Consider the following 20,375-nt stretch of genomic DNA (forward strand, 5'->3'; position numbering starts at 1 on the left):
TAAACAGAACACAAAGAACATAATTTACACATTTTTTAATGTTTTTTTTAAGTTTATTTACCTATTTTGAGAAAGTGTGTGGATGGGAGGGAGGGAGGGAGGGAGGGAGGGAGGGAGGGAGGGAGGGAGGGAAAGAGAATCACAAGCAGGCTCTGCACTGTCAGCGCAGAGCCTGATGTGGAGCTCAGTCTCATGAACCATGAGATGACTGAGCCGAGATCAAGAGTCAGGTGATTAACCAACTGAGCCACCCGGGTGTCCCCATAATTTATACTTTTAACAAATGATTTGCAGTCTCCTTACACCGTTACTACTACACTATTATACCAAGCTTTAGAGTGGAGTGCTCTAGGGCATAAAGCCCTAAACCAGTAAACTCAGAGCTCAGACTGTTCCATCTTTCTTCCTGCCTCCACTCTAGTGGATGCTTCCAGTTCTGAGCTTGGTGTGGTTAGCTCTTTTCAGCTTACCTGACTTCCCTTATCCCAGCTCTCTCTATCTACTGCTTCTTGAATTCTCTGCTTTTATAATCTAAGGAAGAGCTTAAGGTTATCAGGGAAAGCCCGATATCTATCTATCTATCTATCCACACACACACACGCATACACACACACACACACACACACACACACACACATATATATATATACACATGTATTATATATATTTATGTGCTATATATGTATTATATATTTTTATATACACTATAATATAGACCAAATTATGTCTTCTCAATGCTTACATCACACCATTATCACCAAGTAGGCATGAACGAATGACATATAGGGTAGAATTTCCATGAGCTTGAAAATTATAGAAAATGAAAGAAGTAGACTGAGAGATTCAGAGTTGTGAGATGTTGGGTTGGGTCTAGGTGTGGAGTCCTGAGACTTTAATCCAGGTCCAAGTTTGGTCTAATGATTCTGAATAGATTGATAAACTGGGTCTGATCCCAATTGTCTTCATCTATAAAAGGGGAAGAATAATATATCCATATACCATAATTTTATGAAACTAGTGCTTCCAACTATAAAGCATTATAAAAATAATTTATTTTTATTAAGTCAAAAAAGTTCTGATACAAACAGAGTCCAATTTCTCACATATTCTCTCTCATACACACATGATAAAACAGTAAAGAAATACAAATACAAAATAAAAACAAGTAAGTCCTCACTCTGATCAAGTTTATTTTCAAAATTCATGGTCTGGTTTCACTCAGGTGAGCTCTAAAATCAAAATTCCCACTTAGTTCTCTAATTCTCCCCTCATACTCCTGAATTTTTATCTTTTTCTCAGCTTCCTCTTTTTCCATAATTTTATCTTCTAATTCACCTATTCTCTCTTTTGCCTCTTCAATCTGTGCTATGGCCGCCTCCATTTTATTTTGTACCTCATTTATAGCATTTTTTAGCTCCTTGTGACTATTTCTTAGTCCCCTGATCTCTGTAGCAATAGATTCTCTGCTGTCCTCTATGCTTTTTTCAACCCAGCAATTAATTTTATGACTATTATTCTAAATTCTTGTTCCATTATATTGCTTAAGTCGTTTTTCATCAATTTGTTAGCTGTCGCTACTTCCTGGATGGGTGGGTGGGAGGGGGGGAGGGTGGGTGGGAGGGGGGGAGGGTGGGTGATGGGTATTGAAGAGGGCACCTGTTGGGATGAGCACTGGGTGTTGTATGGAAACCAATTTGACAATAAATTTCATATTAAAAAAATAAAGTCAAATCAAATCAAAATTCCCCCCAAAATAGGGACTATGTTGTATTTTTAATTTTTAATGTTTATTTTATTTTTGAGAGAGACAGACAGACAGACAGACAGAGTGTCAGCAGGGGAAGAGCAGAGAGAGAGAGAGAGGGAGACAGAATCCAAAGCAGGCTCCAGGCTCTGAGCTGTCAGCACAGAGCCCAATGCAGGGCTTGAACTCAGGAACCGTGAGATCATGACCTGAGCAGAAGTCGGACGCTTAACCGACTGAGCCACCCAGGCGCCCCGGGACTAAGCTATATTAACAAAAGTCTTAAAAGGTGCTCATCAAGTTTCATTATCTATTATTGATCAAATTTCCAATGGAAGAAAAGGATGTCTAGACATCAAGGTTTTTCCATATTTATTTATACCTCAGTTACAAAAACAACTGTTTCCTCAGCTACTTCCATAGAAACTACTTAAAACAACAAAACTAAGCAAAACCTTTGGGAAAGCCATTTGCTTCAGAAGCAGAGAAGTTCAGGTTCCGAAAACAGCCACAACTTGGGTTCTGATACGAAGGCTGAGCCACAGGCAGGGTACCACAGAGGGTACCATTCCAAATGCCCTCTCTACACTGCTTTATTGTTATATATTGCCTTACTTTGTTCACTAATTAGTGAGCCTAAGAGGGGAGTCCTTATATTGGAAGGTACAAAGTGGCATTAGGAAGGTACCAAAGGTAATTTTACCTTATTATCTTATCTTCTACTGAGCCAATCATATAGTTAAGGATAGAAAGAGGGGAGTGGTGGGTGAGGAAAGTCTTAAAAAATAAATTGATCTCAGTACTGCACAAATTTATTTTCCAGAAATCAATCTCCTGGTAACAGAATCCATGGTTTCCTACAGGAAATGCTCTTCCCTACTGTTAGTGTAGGTAGTTTAAGTTGGCTGACTCTAGCCAGAACTAGCCTGTCAGATCACTGCATTCCCAGGTCACTGTAATTGGTTTGGAGGGGAACATGGGAGCCAAGTGCAGTCTTAGAGGAGATTTAACTGGGAGCTTTTCTAAGAACTTCTGGGAACAGAGAACTTCTTTTTAATGAGGTCCTGGTGGCTATCTCATCACCATGAGAGAACCTGGATGAGAACAGAGCCAGAGCAAAGTCAAGCACTGGAGAGAATGCAATGGAGTTCTAACCACCTGGTTTACAACCATGGCTTGTTTGAAGCCAAGCCTACGCCAGGGCTTTACGGTTATGTGAGCCAATGAATTTCCACTGCTGCTTAAGCCTGTTTGTGTTGATTTTCTGTCACCTGTAACCAAGAACCCATATTCTGAGAAAGAAATACAGAACTCCTATTACCAATTTAATGCTGAGTTTCGGGACTATTAAATAATTAATAGTGTAAATAATGTAAAATCATGTAATATTAATTAAATAACACGAAACCAATCCTAGAAGCACAGAAATAATGAGTTGGTCAGCTTTTCCATCCAGAACTGAGGACACCAGCTTCCTGTGGTCACCAGCAAAACAAAGATGAAACATTCAAGTGCTTTAAGTCTCTGAAGCAGTAGTTCATCCCCCAGAAAACTGCCCGAGAAATAAACCTACAGGAGTCTTAGTGTTGAGCTCCTCAGTAAAATAAGCATCAAGGATGCAATAATGCTGCTACTAAGAGCAAAACTTCTACACTTCAGCCAATCATATAGTCAATATTACTAAAACCATCTAAGTCTGATGGTAATTAATGGCTTACAAGTGAGGACGGAGGAAGGAGAACACAATCTAAAAGACTACCTCTCCCCAGGAAGTACAATTACTTGGACAGAAGCAAAGCTAGCCTAAATATACCTAGAGAATCTCAGTCAAATGTTTAATTTAGTGTACTGGTTTGGAAACCTTCAGTTAGAACAACAGTAGGACTGAAGCAGGGACCTGGAATCTGAAGCAGCTGTTCAATGCAATTATTCTGTATGGAACACAACTTAAATCACAGACACGATCGTGATATTAAAATTTCAATTTGCCACAAACACATATATTTATACAGAAACACAGAAAAGACGTGACACATTCTATGTGTGCCTAGTAAAAATGCTCTTGCACATCATGCAAATTAAGTTTATGGAGAATTATTTTTCTGAGTCTCACTGAAAAACAAAGACCAATAAAAACAAAAAAGTTCTTTCTGACAGATCTCAATTCCCAATTTCAAATTCTGCCCATTCAACAGCATTCAGTGGAAAATCTCCAGGTGGTTTTTAGATAAGACATTACTACTATTTATCACTGACAGACTGCCTCAGAAGTATTTTGTATCTATTTCCCTGTAGTGATTTAGAGTTAACTATGGAAGCAAACTATGCAGCAGGAAAGAAAACGTGTAAAAGGAACACCCACATGAACATTTACCTTCCACTGCTCTTTTGAAGAATACTTTGCAGCTGCCACAGGTTACTACCCCATAATGACATCCTGAAGCCTCATCCCCACACACCAAACATATTTTGGAAGGTCTTGAAGATCCAGTAGAAACACTTCGTAAAGTAGAGCTGGGGAAAGAAATCAAGATTTAAATAAATACGCTACAATAGCAAATTTGATATGCTGTACAGCTTAGCTCAAACTTTGTCAATACTTGCAGTTTCATAAATGAATTCAGTATTTACTGGTCACAGATGTGACCTAGAAAATGAAGGTAAAACCCTACCAGTGGAGTAATGCTATCCAGAATTCTATGCAGCAAAGCCTTTTCTCAATACCAAGAAACAATAATCACATAAATACTCCCCCCGGCCCCAATATTTTTGAGAAAGTTGACCAAAAAAATTATTTGCATTCTAGGTGGGCAAGGAGGAGGAGAATCTTGAGCTGAGTCATTACGGAAGTATTTTTGGCATCAAGGAGCTGTTACAATACTTCTTTACTCTCTTCACCCAGACTCACATTATATATCTCAATTATGCCAGATAAAAAACTCTCCCATATCCAAAACAATCCACTAATCAAAATGTAAAAATTCTTGCCTTGACTGCCAGCAATTCTACCCCTCCAAGCTTCTGCATTTTTCCGTGTTACCTTATATAGGTATATTCAAATCACTTCATTTTGCTCACTAAAAGGACACAGTCAATACTCAAAAAACAAAAGCCATATGTGGTGAATATCTCAGGTATCTTTCCGGTAAGAAAATGAAGGGCATCAGTTTTTAGGGAAAAATTTAGCCCTTTAAACAAAAATCTGTATGAATACTTAAAAAAATTTTTTATTGCTTATTTATTTTTGAAAGAGAGACAGAGTGCGAACAGGGGAGGGACAGAGAGACAGGGAGACACAGAATCCAAAGCAGGCTCCAGGCTCTGAGCTGTCAGCCCTACGTGGGCTCAAGCTCACGAACCGTGAGATCATGACCTGAGTTGAAGTCGGACGGACATTTAACTGACTGAGCCACCCAGGTGCCCCTCTATGAATACTTTTAAAGGGGAATATTCTCATATATACTGTGATACATTCTATATTACTGTGCTAATTTAAACAAGAATGTTTTACATTCTAATAAGGCATCGTAGTTCAGTGACAGACGTATTCTGAACAGGCAAAGAAGGTGACATTATTCATTTGTAGTCCACATGTGTTTGTTGAATATGTACCCACAGGCCCTGTGCAAGGTACTGAGGAAATAAATACCCAAACCCAGTCTCTGTCCTCCAGTGAGTGGGGACCTGAACAATTACGGTAAGTGCTATGGTGCAGGGTAGTATGGCGGCACATACTGGGAAGGGTGGGACTCTGCCAGTAAGGAAGCGCTTCCCCAAAGGTGACCACTGAACTGAATCTGGAAGCACAACAGGATGAGAGCTGGACAAAGAAAAGGTGTGGGGGAAGCAGAGGTGCAACGGCTCAGGGAAATGCCAGCTGGACGTGTTCAGAAGACTCTGAATAGAACTGTTGTATGTCACCACCATCGCCTTGCTGTCACGACGACATCAGTCTCCATGTGAAACAGCAGGAACATGTGGAAAAGACTCATAGAAAACACATTAAAAGACTAGAATGGTTATATCACAGTGATGCTTTCTCTGTTTTCTAAATTAGCTAAAACGTGATTAATTCTGTCCTGGTAATTTTTTTTTTTTTTTTTTTTAAGACGTTTTCACTACGTTCTCACGAAAAACAGAAGGAACAAAGTATTCAGCTGCTGGAGCACTGCAGCATGACTGACTTTTTAGAAAATGACTTCTTAAATCAAGGACTGCAACAATGTTCTCCAAAGTTGTTTCTCCTTCCGAGAAAAGTGCTCTTTATTATTTTTATTAGTGTCCTTTGACTTCTTTATGGCATTCAAAACATTCCATTTCAGCACCAGTAACTTCTTCAGCATGTCAGAGAAACTCAATCCATGCTCTGTCCGACCCTCTTACCTCTCTTACGCCTCACAGGGAAATATCGCGACTTCGTAAACAATTAGAATGCAACTTACAATCGTCTTTAACTGTGGCTGCTTTTTCACAACTACAAGCGTAGGTAGGACTTGTGTTTCACATTTATGGGAGCCTTGGTCTTGGTCTCCAAACTTAATAATCTCTTAACTTCACTTTTTATAACCCTCCTCCTCTTGTCAAACCCATCCTCTCTGTGATCTTGTCTAGTTTCTTAGCTTTAACGTCATGGATATGCCCAGGGCTTCCAAATATTTATCTCCAGCTCAGACACCTCCTGAAATTTCTGACCCATTTATCCACCTGCCTGACATGCCCACTTGAGTGTCTGAGGTACACCTCAAACTTAACATGTCCATAACTTTGCTGATCTTCTCCCTGCCCCAAACCTGCTCCTCCTACAGACAGACTTTGTCATGTCGGTTAATGGCAACTGTTACGGGCTGAGCTGTGTCTTCTCCAAAATTCCCATGTTGAAGTCCTAGTCCCTAGAACCTCCAAGTGTGATCTCTTTTGGGAATAGAGTCATAGCAGATACCTTAGTTAAGATGAGAGCATTCTGGAGTAGGGTGGGCCCCTATTCCAACATGACCCACATCCTTCTTAAAAAGCGGAAATCAGGACACAGACACACACAGAGAATGCCATGTGAAGGTAAAGGCAGTGACACTTTCACGAGCCAGTTAACATCAAAGATTGCCAGAAAACCACCAGAAGCTGGAGACAGGTAAGAAACAGATTCTCCCTGACAGCCTTCAGAAGGAAGCGATCCTGCTCGCACGTTAACCTTGGACTTCGGGTCTTCAGGACCGTGAGACAATACATCTTTGTTGTTTAAGCCACCCGGTTTGTGGTACTTTGTTACCATGGCCCTGGCAAACTAAAACAGCAACTTGGACTCATCTCTGACTCTTTACTCTCTCCCTCCACACATCCAATCTGCTAAATTCTATTTACTCTGCCTTCAGAATACATCCAGATTCTACTCGCTTCACACACCTCCTCTCGTACCACTAGCTTCAGCTGTCAACACCTCTTCCCAGGGATTTGCAAAAGCCTCCTAGGTGATCTTCCTGTTTTTCCTTGCCACCCCTTCCTTCCTCTGCAGCCAGAATCATCTTTATTCACTCCTTTGCTCAAAACCATCCAGGGGCTTTCCCTCACGCTCAAAAGAAAAGTCAGTTATCCATGTTACCGCAGGGCCAAATCTGGCCTCCCAGACTTCTCTAACCTCTCTTGCCTGCCTATACCACTCAGCAACACTGGCCTCCTCAGTGGCCCCCAAAACCACCAGGTGTGCTCCCACCTCAGAACCTTTGCACTTGCTCTCCCCTCTCACCTAGATATCTACAGAGTCCCTCCCACCTCCTTCAAGGCTTCATCCAAATGTCACCTTCTCAGTCTGGCCTCTCTGACTACACTGCTGAAAATGCCTCCTTCCTTAGGACCCTCTATCCCCTTTCTGCTTTATTTTCCCTCTCGGAACAACACATTACCATCTAATATGTTGTCCTCTTTACCTCTGTACTCTGTTTATTGTCTTCCTCATACACACAAGGAAGTAAACTCAATAGAAGCCAGGATTTTCTTCTGCTATTTACGATCGTGTGCCCAGTTCCTGGACTAATTAGTACCTGGGGCAGACCAGGACCCCAGTCAGCTCTTGAATAAATGACTGATTTTGAATAACTGGCATTGTTGCAACAGACACCATAAAACCCATCCCATCGTCAATTCTGAAGTCCTCCCACAGTCCTTATATGAAGGAATGAGATTTGTTTTTAACTATCTTGAGAGTGAGATGTATGTAGTGGAACCAAATTAAGAAAAGTTGAAGAGAAAGTCTAGCATAAAAAGGATGCACTGTGAAATTCAAATTAAAACATTTCTTTTTCATTATAAAACTAAAGCAAACACGAACCCTTTTCCCCTCTTGTTCACTACCATCTTTCAATGACATTAGAGCAAATCTGCCTGTACACGCCTCTCAGCAGCCCTCTGCCTCCTGGGTTTCTGTAACACTGTACTGAGCCTGTTCTCCCTAACACGCCTCCTCTATTTTTCAGGCTCCTTCTCATTTTCTAGATCATCAATGTAGCTTTTCTTCGGAGCTCGACCCTTGGCCATCTTTTTCCTTATTTCTGTACTTTGTCCCTTAATGATCTCATTCACTCTCCCGGCTCAAACAGCTCTCTTGGTGAATGACTTCCCAAATCTTCCCATCCGGCTCCAACCACTCCCCCCATGTCCAACGGCCTGTTTTTACTTCCTTTATAGAACATCTCTGCCTCTGTGTTCCATGCACTTCTGGAAGGGTACTGCCATCTGTGAACCTCCCAGGTTCAAACCCTGGACTCCTTCCTAACTGGCAAATCTAACAGTTACCAGGTCTGCCATTCGGCCTCACCGGCTACTGTGAACAGGGATTCAGGTCCCTGTCACTCACTTTCTCAGGCATCCTCCCTGTCACCAGCCTCTCCTCCCAATTCCTTCCACACTGGCTGACAAATGACTCTTCCTATTTAAGAGCTTGACTGCATTACTTCCATCATCCCACCAACACCACCATGAATGACGACCTCGGTAGGACAGCTCGGTCTTCCCCCCTCTCAACCTTCCCCTGCAGGTCCTCTCACATGCCCAGCCTCATGCGGGCCGCATGACGCTGACATCCCTGCCGGTACAGACACTGGCACTGACACAACCCTGCTTCCTCACCCCTGTTCACACTCCCCATAGCACATCCATCCTTTAGGAGCCCTGGTGTTCTCCCAGCAGCAAGCACCGCTCTCCCTCCCCCGATTCACCCCAGCACTGCGCTACCCTCCCCTCCCCCTTTCAGCAGACACCACTTTGGGCCTCACATTAGTGACCTGTGCACTTATCCTAATCCCTGGAGGGCAAAAATCTTGTCCTGTGCATCTCTGTGCACCCTGCTGCCATTAGTGGATGGTTGCTACTATTTATTGAATGAATGAAATTGCACTCTTAATCTCATTACAGTAGAACATAAATTTCCAAAAGGCGATTGTACAGAAGGTAAATTAATGAGGCCAAGGTTATAGGTTCAATTCCCATGCGGTTCATTTAGCTTTGCACAGGGGGAAAAAAAACATCCAGGAACACAGACTTCTCTCCAAAGCTCAGCCAGCTGTCTCACAAACATATGCATTATTAACACAGAAGACAAGCCACAGAGCGTGGATGGGTCAGGGAAATGCCAGTCTCTACTGACACCTTATCGTGTGGTTATCTTTAAAACTGAACTACGGCACGTGTTGGGAAGTTACATATCTAGTTTTAAGCAATATATCAGTACATTTTAGAAGGGGGGGTGGGTAGGGAAGGAGGAGGGGAAGGAGAGAGACAGGGAGAGAAGGACAGGGGGGCAGACCTTGAACTCACTTCTTAGACACGGAGTGTTATGAAAATACAAAGTTTACTCAGTGATTCTGTAGATCAAAATTCAACTTTACAGTATAATCTATTTACTAAGCACCTACACAGAATGTGAGGCCCACACTGTAGGGCCAAATATGCAGGGGCAAAGGCGGGGACAGAGGCTCGAGCCGGGGGCCTCAGCTCCAGTTCTAGCTCAGTCATTTCCGAGCGAGAAACCACAGCAAAACCACCTCTCTTTAGATGATAATTCTCATCACGAAAAGGTTAAATAGAAAATCTCTAAGATTATTTTTAAGAAATCCTTTTAAGTTAAAGATGGATACAAAAGATAAATGGGACGGCCTGTCCTGATCAAGTTTTATACAAATCGAATTTCAAGCTCAAATTAAAGACAATGTATTACACACCACAAATAACCACTTTCTGATCTAGATCAAGGATAAAAGCATATGTATGTAAAAACTTATTCTTTCTAGAACAGCTATTCATACAGCATTTAAAACTTTGTTACATCTTCATGATTGTCTCTATGCTGATTTTGGTTAAAGTTTCTTTATAAATGTACACATTAAAATGCTACTTTACCCCCTAAAGAACATTTTAATATTGACGTAAAAAACTACCCAAAATGATCATTTTGGGTCTTGGTAATCAAAGAAACAATGTTTACATAAAGAAGTTTATAATCAACAAAGGCAGTTGGTTCATAGGATTTCATACAAATGTTAAAATATTATAAAAGCAGAAATCTGTGAAAATTGTATTTCCATTTGTAAAGACAGTGTCTCTTTTAGGGAAACACAAGTGAGATGCAGCTATTTTTTTTTTGTGCCAAATATAGTAATTCTAATGACCCAGTGAAGAGCCTGAAGAGATTAACCAAAGGTTCAAGGTGCACATTAATTTTGGTGACATTTGGAAGGGGATAAATTAGCCAATCATCAAAAACAATTGAGCTATCTTTTTCCCTGAAATGGTTCAATGTTTAGGAAGAAGCCATAGGAGAAAAAATGATTTTTACTGATCAAAACAAGACTAGGAAACCAGCTCACTGAGAAACTGTAATGGACCACATTGTTCCAGGAATTACCACACGTAAAACTACCCTTCACTGTCTTTATAACAATTATATAACAATACAGTGGTGACGGATCCACTATTCAGTGATAGGAAACTCTTCGTATGAAAATACTGTCTCATTTCTTAAACTCATTCAGTATGAATTGACAAACCTATCTTTTGTACTGCCACTTAATCAGCTGTATGCTTCTACCATCACCTGCAGCTACTAAAAACATTTTTTCCATGTGTAATCAATTCCAGTATTCAGTCAGCTATCTAGAGCAGGGTGAGAATTTTGAGGAATATGCAAACAATACTTCAGTAAGCATCCTTGTATCTGAACATGCTGGTGCGTTTAAATTATTCATTAATGAGGCGATTCACTGAAGGCCTACTATAGGCACCACTGTGATGAGTAAGAGAAAGTTCCTATTCTTGTGGAGTTTCTACTGTAATAAGAGAGGTAGACAACACAGAAGTAAGCAAATAATTTTAGAAAGTGATAAGTGCTAGAAAGAAAGTAACAGACTGAGATTGGATGGGGTGGTGGAGCATAGGGTTCTTTAGAAAGGTAGCCTGAGAAGACATCTTTGGGGAGACTGAAATGACAAAGTAGCTAGCTATGTGAAGATGCCAAACAAAGAGACAAGTGCAAAGTCCCTGAGACAGGAATAAACGTGACACCTTCCAGAGACAGAAAGGAGGGCATTGTGGCTCAAATTCAGGCAACAAGGAAGAAGGGAAGATGGGCGATAGGATGTGACGCCCAAAAAGAGGGTGGAAATGGACCACACAGGCCTGGAAGGCTATAGTAAAGAGTCAGGATACTATTCTAAGTGCCATCAACATAACGTGAATATTGACATGTTTTCAGCAAGAGGGTAACATGATCTGATTGACACTTAAACATCTTATTGTGACTGTTGTATAGAGAATAGACCAGAGGATGGGGTGGTGTTGGGATCAGGGAGAACAGCAAAGGAGACTCCTGTAATTATCCAGCTAGGAGAGGACAATGGCTTCTACAGATTAAGCTTTAATTAGTAAAGACTGTGAGAAGTGACTTTTTGTTTTTACATAGATAGCAGTGACAGGATTTGTAGCATAATTGGACAGCAGTGCTGTAAATATATAAGATTGGGATAAAGAGCAGGTTGGCAAGGTAGGGTCTGTTTTGGATCTCACAGTAGGACAGTATTGGTACGTTATAGTCTACTTTTGTATATAATATAGTAACGATTAAATTAAAAGATAGTCTACTCATAGGAAAGACAGGGAGTGATCCACACCAGTTTTCCTTAACCTTTCTGGGCCAGTTTCCTCATCCTTAAAGTAGTAATAACAAAGCTCCTACCTTATATTACTCCATATATGTAAGCACACTAAGAACACGGACGTACCTTCAGTGTTATTTAAATTCTGGTGATTATTAACCAGTATTACTGTTGGATCTATAATTCTTAACAGTGACTGCCACAGTAGTGGATCTACAGGTAATTCCACTTTTCTATATTATATTTTTCTGTATTGATTTTAATTTCTATAAGCAGGCATAACATTGGTAAGCAGCAAAAGAAAGGTTTTTTAAAAATATACTATAGGGGTGCCTGGGTGGCTCAGTCGGTTAAGCATTCAACTTTGGCTCAGGTCATGATCTCGTGGTTTGTGAGTTCAAGCCTGGCATTGGGCTCTGTGCTGGACAGCTCAGAGCCTGGAGCCTGCTTTTGATTCTCTATCTCCCTCCCTCTCTCCCTCTCTGGCCCTCCCCAACTCATGCTGTGTTTCTCTCTCTCTCTCTCAAAAATAAACACTAAAAAATTTTTTTCAAATATACTATAAAATAGTGGTATTACAATAGCTATGTTGTGTTATTTACTGCAGTTAGTAGTGTTTTGTGTGAATATGGATTTAAGTATTTCTCATGTCTGTAATGTGCAACTTGGAAACAGCCACATTAGATCATTAGGATAAACAATCACTGAGATTCAAACATATATTCTTTTATATAAAGAACACTAAATCTAAGAAACATAAGAATCTGGAAAACACTCAAAAAAATTTCAAGAGTATAAATTAACCTTTACCAACTTGTTTACTAAAATCCTATTTTCACCAACACATAAAATAAGCAAAAAACAAAAAGAAAAACCCTTTTTGTAGACTATGTCCTTTTGTTTTGATAAAAAAATATAATACATATTTTGTATTGTTCTCAACAACATATTTTGTTGTTGAGAAAGCGTGAGAGGGCAAGAGGGGGAGAAGGGCAGAGGAGGAGAGAGAGAGAATCTTAAGAAGGCTCCACACCTGGAATGGAGCCCAATGTGGAGCTTAATCCCATGACTCTGGGATCATGACCTGAACCAAAATCAAGAGTGGGATGTTCAACCTACTGAGCCACCCAGGTGCTCCAATAAGCATATATTTTGAATCACAATATTTAACCTGTGCTATCTCATCCTAGTTTTCCTATTATTTAGGGGGAATATTTGGGAGTGAGACTTGTGGTATATTTTCCTTTATGGTGTTATCTTTGTTGATAAATAAATCATTAGTGTTTTGGGGGGATAATTCATCACTAGAGTTTATCCTCTTAAGCCGCAATTCATAATGCACCACAGATAAAAATTAAAAATTGGTATACCATCTTACAACTTCAGTTGTATGAAAAGTTATGAATAAAATTATATACAGAAAATTCAAGGATATACCTGGATTAGGAAATTAAAATTTAAAACACAGCCATGGCTGATTAGTATTTTCCACTTTACTTTTTTATTTGTTTTCATAACAGTTTATACCATTAATAATATTAGAGTGGCTCTGTTTAAAGAGGTATGCATTTTCTACACTCTAAATTTCATTTAAGTGAAAGAAATTTGCCAGTAAAAGACTTCAAATCATAATCAAGAAAGCATAGCTTTAGCACAGCAAAAAAATATCTTGACACAGATCTCAAAGAAAAAAAAATATTTTGGATCAAAACAAACTGAAGCCCACACTACAATATGTAGAATTCCATTAATATATATATATATATATATATATATATATATTTTTTTTTTTTTTTTTTTTTTTTTTTAAAGTAATTCCTACACCCAATGTGGGGCTCAAACTCACAACCCTGAGATCAAGAGTCTCATGCTCTTCTGACTGAGCTAGCCAGGTGACCCAAATTTCATTTTAAAAATAAGGATCTATGTTAGGAGGGCATTTGAGTAACTTTTTCTCCTTAACTAGCTAGACAAATTAGCATTTGATCAAAATATGCAACATCTATTTTTTGGAAAATAAGCAAAAATATTTTAATCAAGATTAAAACGTATTTTCTAACAAAACAAAGAAAACAGTCAAATATAATTATAGGCCTTTGTATTATTAATGAATCATTTTAATCAAATGACTTTTATTAAATACAAGTTATGTGACAGTCCTTTTGAGAATACAAAGATAACAAATGGCTTCTACTCTCAAAGTTTAAAATTGAGCAGGGTAGATAAGACCTGCAGATTGGTAAATATTAAAGTCATTACACGGTAAGAATCATCCATGGTTTAAAAATAAATCAAAATTCAAAAGTGAGCTGCACCAAAAAAAAAAAAAAAAGAAGAAGAAGAAAAGAAAAAAAAGTCCAGACAATGGCAAAATGCTCCAGGGTCCAAACTCCAGGAATGCATTCTAGAGACAAGTGTGAAAAATAACCCAAACCATGGAGGGTCTCTTATACTAGATTAAGTAGTTAGAGATGATTGTAGGACAAGGAGTTGAAACATCTGGTAGACAACTGAAAATGTGGCATGGAAAATGGAGGTGGGTATAAAAATCTATGTTAAAGGTCATAATAAAAGTGACCAGTTTACAGTTTTTAATGTGTACAATACAGACAATGAAAACAAGAAGATGCAATAAACTGGAAGAAAAGTAGGGACCACTGCTAGATAGTATAAGCACAAAAAACATATTCAAGTGTGCAACACAACTTAAAAGATAGGTTATTCTTGGGAGAGCAAGGACTCTAGATTTTATTTATGGAACAATGAATGAATTCACCCAGGGAGAAGTTGAAATGAGGAGAAAAGAAAGTCTCAAATGGAAATCTATAGAAAATGAACGTTTTTGGTTAGGCAGGAAAAGACGAACTCACTAATAAACCTAAGGCAGGAGGGCAGGGGGTACACAGAGAAGTAGGAAGACAAGATAATGCAGTCTTAGAATCAAAGGGAGGGCAGATTCAATGGGAGGTCAACTGTGTCAAATGCCACCAAGAGAACAAGACTTAAGGTTGACCACTCGGATGCTGTCATGGTTAACACCACTGACCTTAGTGATGGTCATTTTTATGCATATATAAGATGCATGTAGGGGCACCTGGGTGGCTCAGTTGGTTAAGCTTTTGACTCCTGGTTTCAGCTCAGGTCATGATCTCACGGTTCATGAGATCGTGCCCTGCATCAGGCTCCGTACTGAGAGCCTGTATGGGATTGTCTCTCTCCCTCCCTCCATCCCCCTTTCCTGCTTCAGGCTCTCTCTCAAAATAAACTTATAAAAATAAGATGCACATATAAGCCATATTGAAGTGAAAAGCATTCCACATCTTTCTATTAAGGAGTTTCCATATTCAGAGAAGTAGTCCTTGTCATAAAACTATACCTGGTAGTATACTATCCTTGAGTATATGCAGAGTCTCCAAAAAGATTTAATGTCAAATTATCTCCAGAAACATTTATTGAGCATGTATTTCTATGTCAATCAGTGGTTGCTAAGACAATGACCAAATATATGTGCTAAAAAAGATGCCTCCACATTTTATTTTGCCTCTGTGATCCCTGGCATATGTGAGTGTACTTATATACATCATAAGTTAGTTATCCAGAATTCTCTGGAAAGGAATCTTTCCAGAACTTATCACATCATCTGCGGGTCAGTACTTTATAAAGTATGTTTTAAGGAGATTACTTCTAAATGCTTGTTTGAGCATATAAAGTGGGTTTTAAGAAGATTACTACAAAATGCTTGCTTGAGTGTTTTTAATTACAGTAATTTTGCTTTTGAAACATACTATATATAGTACACATGACTTACCTTTTCCCCCTGAATGTTAACTACCCTTATGTTAAGATGCAGACTTAGATGCGGATACAGATGGCATGAGACACTGAGCACTAATGGGTACTGAACCTAGGTATGGACCTTGAACCCGAGTTATTTAGAAATTACTGATCAAAGTGTGTTCTGTTTACCACATTTTCAAAAAGTTGATGTAAAACATGCTTCACCATGGACTTTCTGTGCAGAATACAGCTTCTTTCTAGAAATATAATTTATCAGTCAAAGCTCCGAACAGCTTTTTCCCAGAGTGGTTTTTCTTACAGTCTAGAAATAATCATTTTCCTTGCTGCTGGTATTGCCCTCTGATTCACCAACTCAATTCCACTATCACTGTTACTGTGCAAGATTCGTACATAATATTACAGGGCCTTTTTGTATGAACTCACATCCTCCTACCTGTCTTATAATAAGTTTTTTTTCAGGTAGGATAAAGGGATATCCTTCATTATTTCATCAGTATACATGTCATAGGTTCAGAGAAGCTCATTCCAAAATCTACAAATTAATGACAATGTCATAGTACTTTCACTGACATGACTTCTTGCCATATTTACTTTAAACCTACTCAATATCTGACTTTGAGCAGAGATACCACCCTTAAAAATATTAAAATTAGCATCTTCACATGACGTTAAAATTCCTGAAGAATGGTTATAATTAATGGGATTAGCTAAATTCATTCTTTGACATTTCAGTTTTTCAATAATCAATGAGGTGTCACTTGAAAACTAGAAGTTGAGAAAAAAATGCCCAAGTAATAACCATATTTTCTTAGGGTTAATTCTATTGTTTTAAAATTTTTTTTTTATGTTTTATTTATTTTTGAGAGCAAGAGAGACAGAGTGCAAGTAAGGGATGGCAGAGAGAGAGGGAGACACAGAATCTGAAAGAGGCTCCAGGCTCTAAGCTGTCAGCACACAGCCCAACGCGGGGCTCGAACTCACAGACTGTGAGTTCATGACCTGAGCCAAAGTCAGACGCTTAAACCAACTGAGCCACCCAGGCATCCCTCTATTATTTTTAAATAACATTAATGCTTTCAGGTCAGCTTAATACTCTGAGATGGTCTTTCAGTAAAGGTGTAAGGAATCAGAAAAAAAAAAATCTTTCCTAAGCACACATTAGCTTGTAACAGGTAAAAAAAATATGTCCCTTTCCAAAACATGAATAAATTTTTTCTAGTCATCAGGGGTTTTCTTTATGGAAGCCGACACTATAACCACACACACACACACACACAAAGCAACCCTGTCCTTACTGTGCTGAAGGGCAGCATGACTGGTACCTGGATCCTGGTGGCAGTCATCACCAAAGAGAATGATTTGGTCAACTCTGCAAAATGCTACTCAGGGGACAGACCAGCCTCACTGGTAAGCTATGAAAATAAGGTGTGCACTAACACACACATTGAAGAGGAAACACATACACACACAAGCAAAAATCTTCTGCAGTGTCGTGATTTGCTGCTCTTCAAAGTATTTTTCATTAAGAATTTCCTGGGAAGAAAACAGCAGAGGCTTTAAGTGGGAGCAACTATAGGCACTAGGTCAGCAGGATTAGATGGCGGAGTCTGCAGGGTAATTCAGAGACACCTCTTCTACCTTATTCCTATGCCCTTCGGGGTTGATGTATCAATGCTGTTCTATTCTATCAATAGTTGCCTGTGTTCACCTTTAAGGTCCCCATAGAACTCTCTTTTAAAATTCTCCCACTCAAGCATAATTTGTAAGATTAAGCCATATGAAAGAGTTTTTTTCAACGGTTTTTGACCTGAAAATTTGGGAATTTGTTATGGTTCCATGTAACACCTTTCTGGCCTCTGGCTTTAATGATAAAACCAGGGTCTGCCATTGGACAGCAGTTCCAACTCAATAAAATGATCATTTACTATCATGTGGGCAACAGCTAAGTATGGTGGACTTGGGCCTTCAAGGTAACACATGGAAGTACTGAGGTGAAGTTAGATATTGTTTATTCCCACCCCACACTGCTAAGTTCCCTTCTATTACCACATTCTCCACCAGTTTTGACTAAGACTTACACATTTCTTGCAATATGCTTTTCTTCATTGTTTTCTCATCAATTTTATTACTTTTACTTTTAAGTGAAAATGCGATGTTAAAAAAAAATAACTTTAATAAACCAAACTGTACACTCATTTCCTGACTTGGCATGAACAGAACAATGGCAGAATCCTGAGTACTTTCTTTAGGTCTTTGTTTTTCTTAGGGTTTGAAGTTTGGGGCTGTTTCCTCTGTCTACAAATATTTGAAAACTAAGGTTGCAGAAAGGTTGTTCATTGGTTAGCTAAGATTCTATGGGCACATGAGTGATAACACACAGCCACTGAATTAGCACTGTTCCACGCAGTCAACACAAGGGTACATACAAATGCTGTATTAATTTACTTCATTAGCTTCCATCTTTTCCAGATATCTTACACCCTATCCTGCACTTAAGGACAAATCAAGAAAAAAAATCCCCCCAATACTCTGCCTCTTCCTCCTTTCTCTACCTTTCTCTTCTCATCCCTGTCCCCACCTTCTGTTGCCCCAACTCCACTCTCCCGCATATTTTGACTTTGAGAAAATGGCTACCACTATAATCAGAGGTGTGGGTATACTTGGTCCTCATTAGAGCAGACATTAAAATTCTTTAAATATTTAAATTTAAATTAAAAGGGCCATTTAGATACTTGCCAGTAGTTGAGAGTGGAAGAAGGGAGAACTAATCAGTGCTCAGTGTTCTTCCAGCTACTCACTTGAACCTCCTTCCTCATCTTACCTCTGGTGCTATTCTTGTACTAAGGACTAAGGAGAATCACCTCCAAGTAGCTCTCCGAGCCTATAGTTGTGTGCTATGAACAAGTGTTTGTCCCTCTTAGCATTTACCCAATACCATTGCTGAGTACCTAGCACATGCCAGACGCTGCTCTGACACATACAAAATACAAACAAAATACACTAAAGTCCCTGACGGTTGGACGCCATATTCTAGTGTCAGAATGGAGGTGGTGGGCCCAGCAGTGCAGATAAATCCCTACTGGAAAGTGAGAAAATATTACTATGTATAATAACCTCTGAAACAATTTTCTATTATTTTCCTCTTAAAAAAATACATCAAGTCTGCTTAAAACAGCCCTTCCTCAAATCAAGAAAAACTAAAATGACAGCTCTAGATTCAGTTAACTCAGTGTGACTTCTATTTCTTATAACTGAGATGTGAATCGCAGAGATTCAAGGAGACACTCCCAAGAGTACTGAGTCATAAACAGGATTTGGATCCATACTTGTACCACTAAGTCCTGGGTGTGTTGTGTGTAAATACCCACGGCATTTATTTACGTAAACATGCCAGTCTTCCTTGCTTTCAGTGAAATACGGTAGTCCCTCAAATGAAAAGGTACTCCTCTTTACTACTGGCTTTAATGCTAGATTTAATTATCTTCCAAGGTTGCAAAAAAAATCTGTACTTATTAAAGACAATTGTTAACTTAAACATCAAAATCGCCCTGATGTTCTTAAAAGAAATTATGGAGGTTTCTCTCAAAGGGTTTAAAAGTTAGGCTTTTCCTTTTGGAAAAGATCTAAGAAAAGATGAAAAAGGTTTTTAAAACAAGGCAAAGTGCATAGATATCAAAGCAAATGGGACATTGTTTAGTGGTCAGAAGTAGTTCCAATGGAGTTTGTGGGGGGAAAAACGGATTTCAGTGTACCTATAAATAGTGATGAAAGATGAAGAAGTTGAGAAAGGGCATTCCTTCTGTTGTAATGGAACAAGGCAAGAAGTGGTGGAGAAGTCACTTAGATCTACTCTGCTTCAAAAATGACTTCCTGCATTATACTGCTGCCAGACGAGAAACAGGACAGTCAACTGATATCAACCTGATAACCTACCACCAAAGATATGAGGGCGACCAGCCTTTCTCTATCTTCTATATGGAAATGCCTAAAATAAGATGCACTAAACCTCCTATGGTTAATTTCAGTGTCACAGAACTAAAACTGCTAGATGTCCTGACTTGATTTCAAGGACCCTGCTATGCCCTGTATTGAAACTGTACTATCAACACCTGCCTGCAATATAAATTTTGAAATCTATACCAATATTCTCTTTCTAGTGTTTGAAACAATGCAAATATGCATATGCTATATGTGCTCTGTGGCAGAGAGAAATTAATATAAAATATTTCCACACATAGGGAACATAAAGCATGTGTGTGTACATACATGTATTTCTATCTAGGCAAATTTCACCATGCTTTGAAGAATATGGTCGGCAATATAATTTTTTTAATACAGTAAAATAATGTTCAGGAATCAGATGTCATGTTGGCCTTTACCCTCATCCCTTTATTTAGTAAGACTTATATAAATTGATCATTTTTAAAGACCCAGAAAAGAAAAGCACCCAGAGGTGCTGCGATCCCAACACACTGAGAGACAGAGAAAGGAGACAACTTACAAGAGCCCACGTGTACACCTGAGAAGGAACACAGGGCTGAGACATGAAGCGGTCAGGAAGCCAAAAGAGAAGAATGAGAGGCAGAGAAAGCACACTGGGAAAATGTTGGGCAACCATCTTGAGCCAGTAAAGGCAGAGATTCCCAAAGTTATAAAGGAAAGGTTCCAAGTCAGCAAGCCCTTGGAAACCAGGT

At 39.2% G+C, this 20,375-nt stretch overlaps 1 protein-coding gene across 4 annotated transcripts in view; it reads right to left on the bottom strand.

Moving 5' to 3' along the window:
* Positions 1–20,375, bottom strand: part of NR3C2 (nuclear receptor subfamily 3 group C member 2) — a 351,426-nt gene that overhangs the window by 174,981 nt on the left and 156,070 nt on the right. For 3 of the 4 annotated variants that reach the window (XM_078445709.2, XM_078445710.2, XM_060655652.3), the window contains exon 3: positions 4,107–4,258. In XM_078445709.2, the coding sequence (XP_078301835.1) occupies positions 4,107–4,258 (152 nt within the window). The remainder of the gene's footprint in view (positions 1–4,106; positions 4,259–20,375) is intronic. The other variant, XM_060655653.3, reaches the window with a different exon arrangement.

Source organism: Panthera onca, chromosome B1, assembly GCF_046562875.1.
Source record: "Panthera onca isolate mPanOnc1 chromosome B1, mPanOnc1 haplotype 2, whole genome shotgun sequence".
Lineage (NCBI taxonomy): Eukaryota > Metazoa > Chordata > Mammalia > Carnivora > Felidae > Panthera > Panthera onca.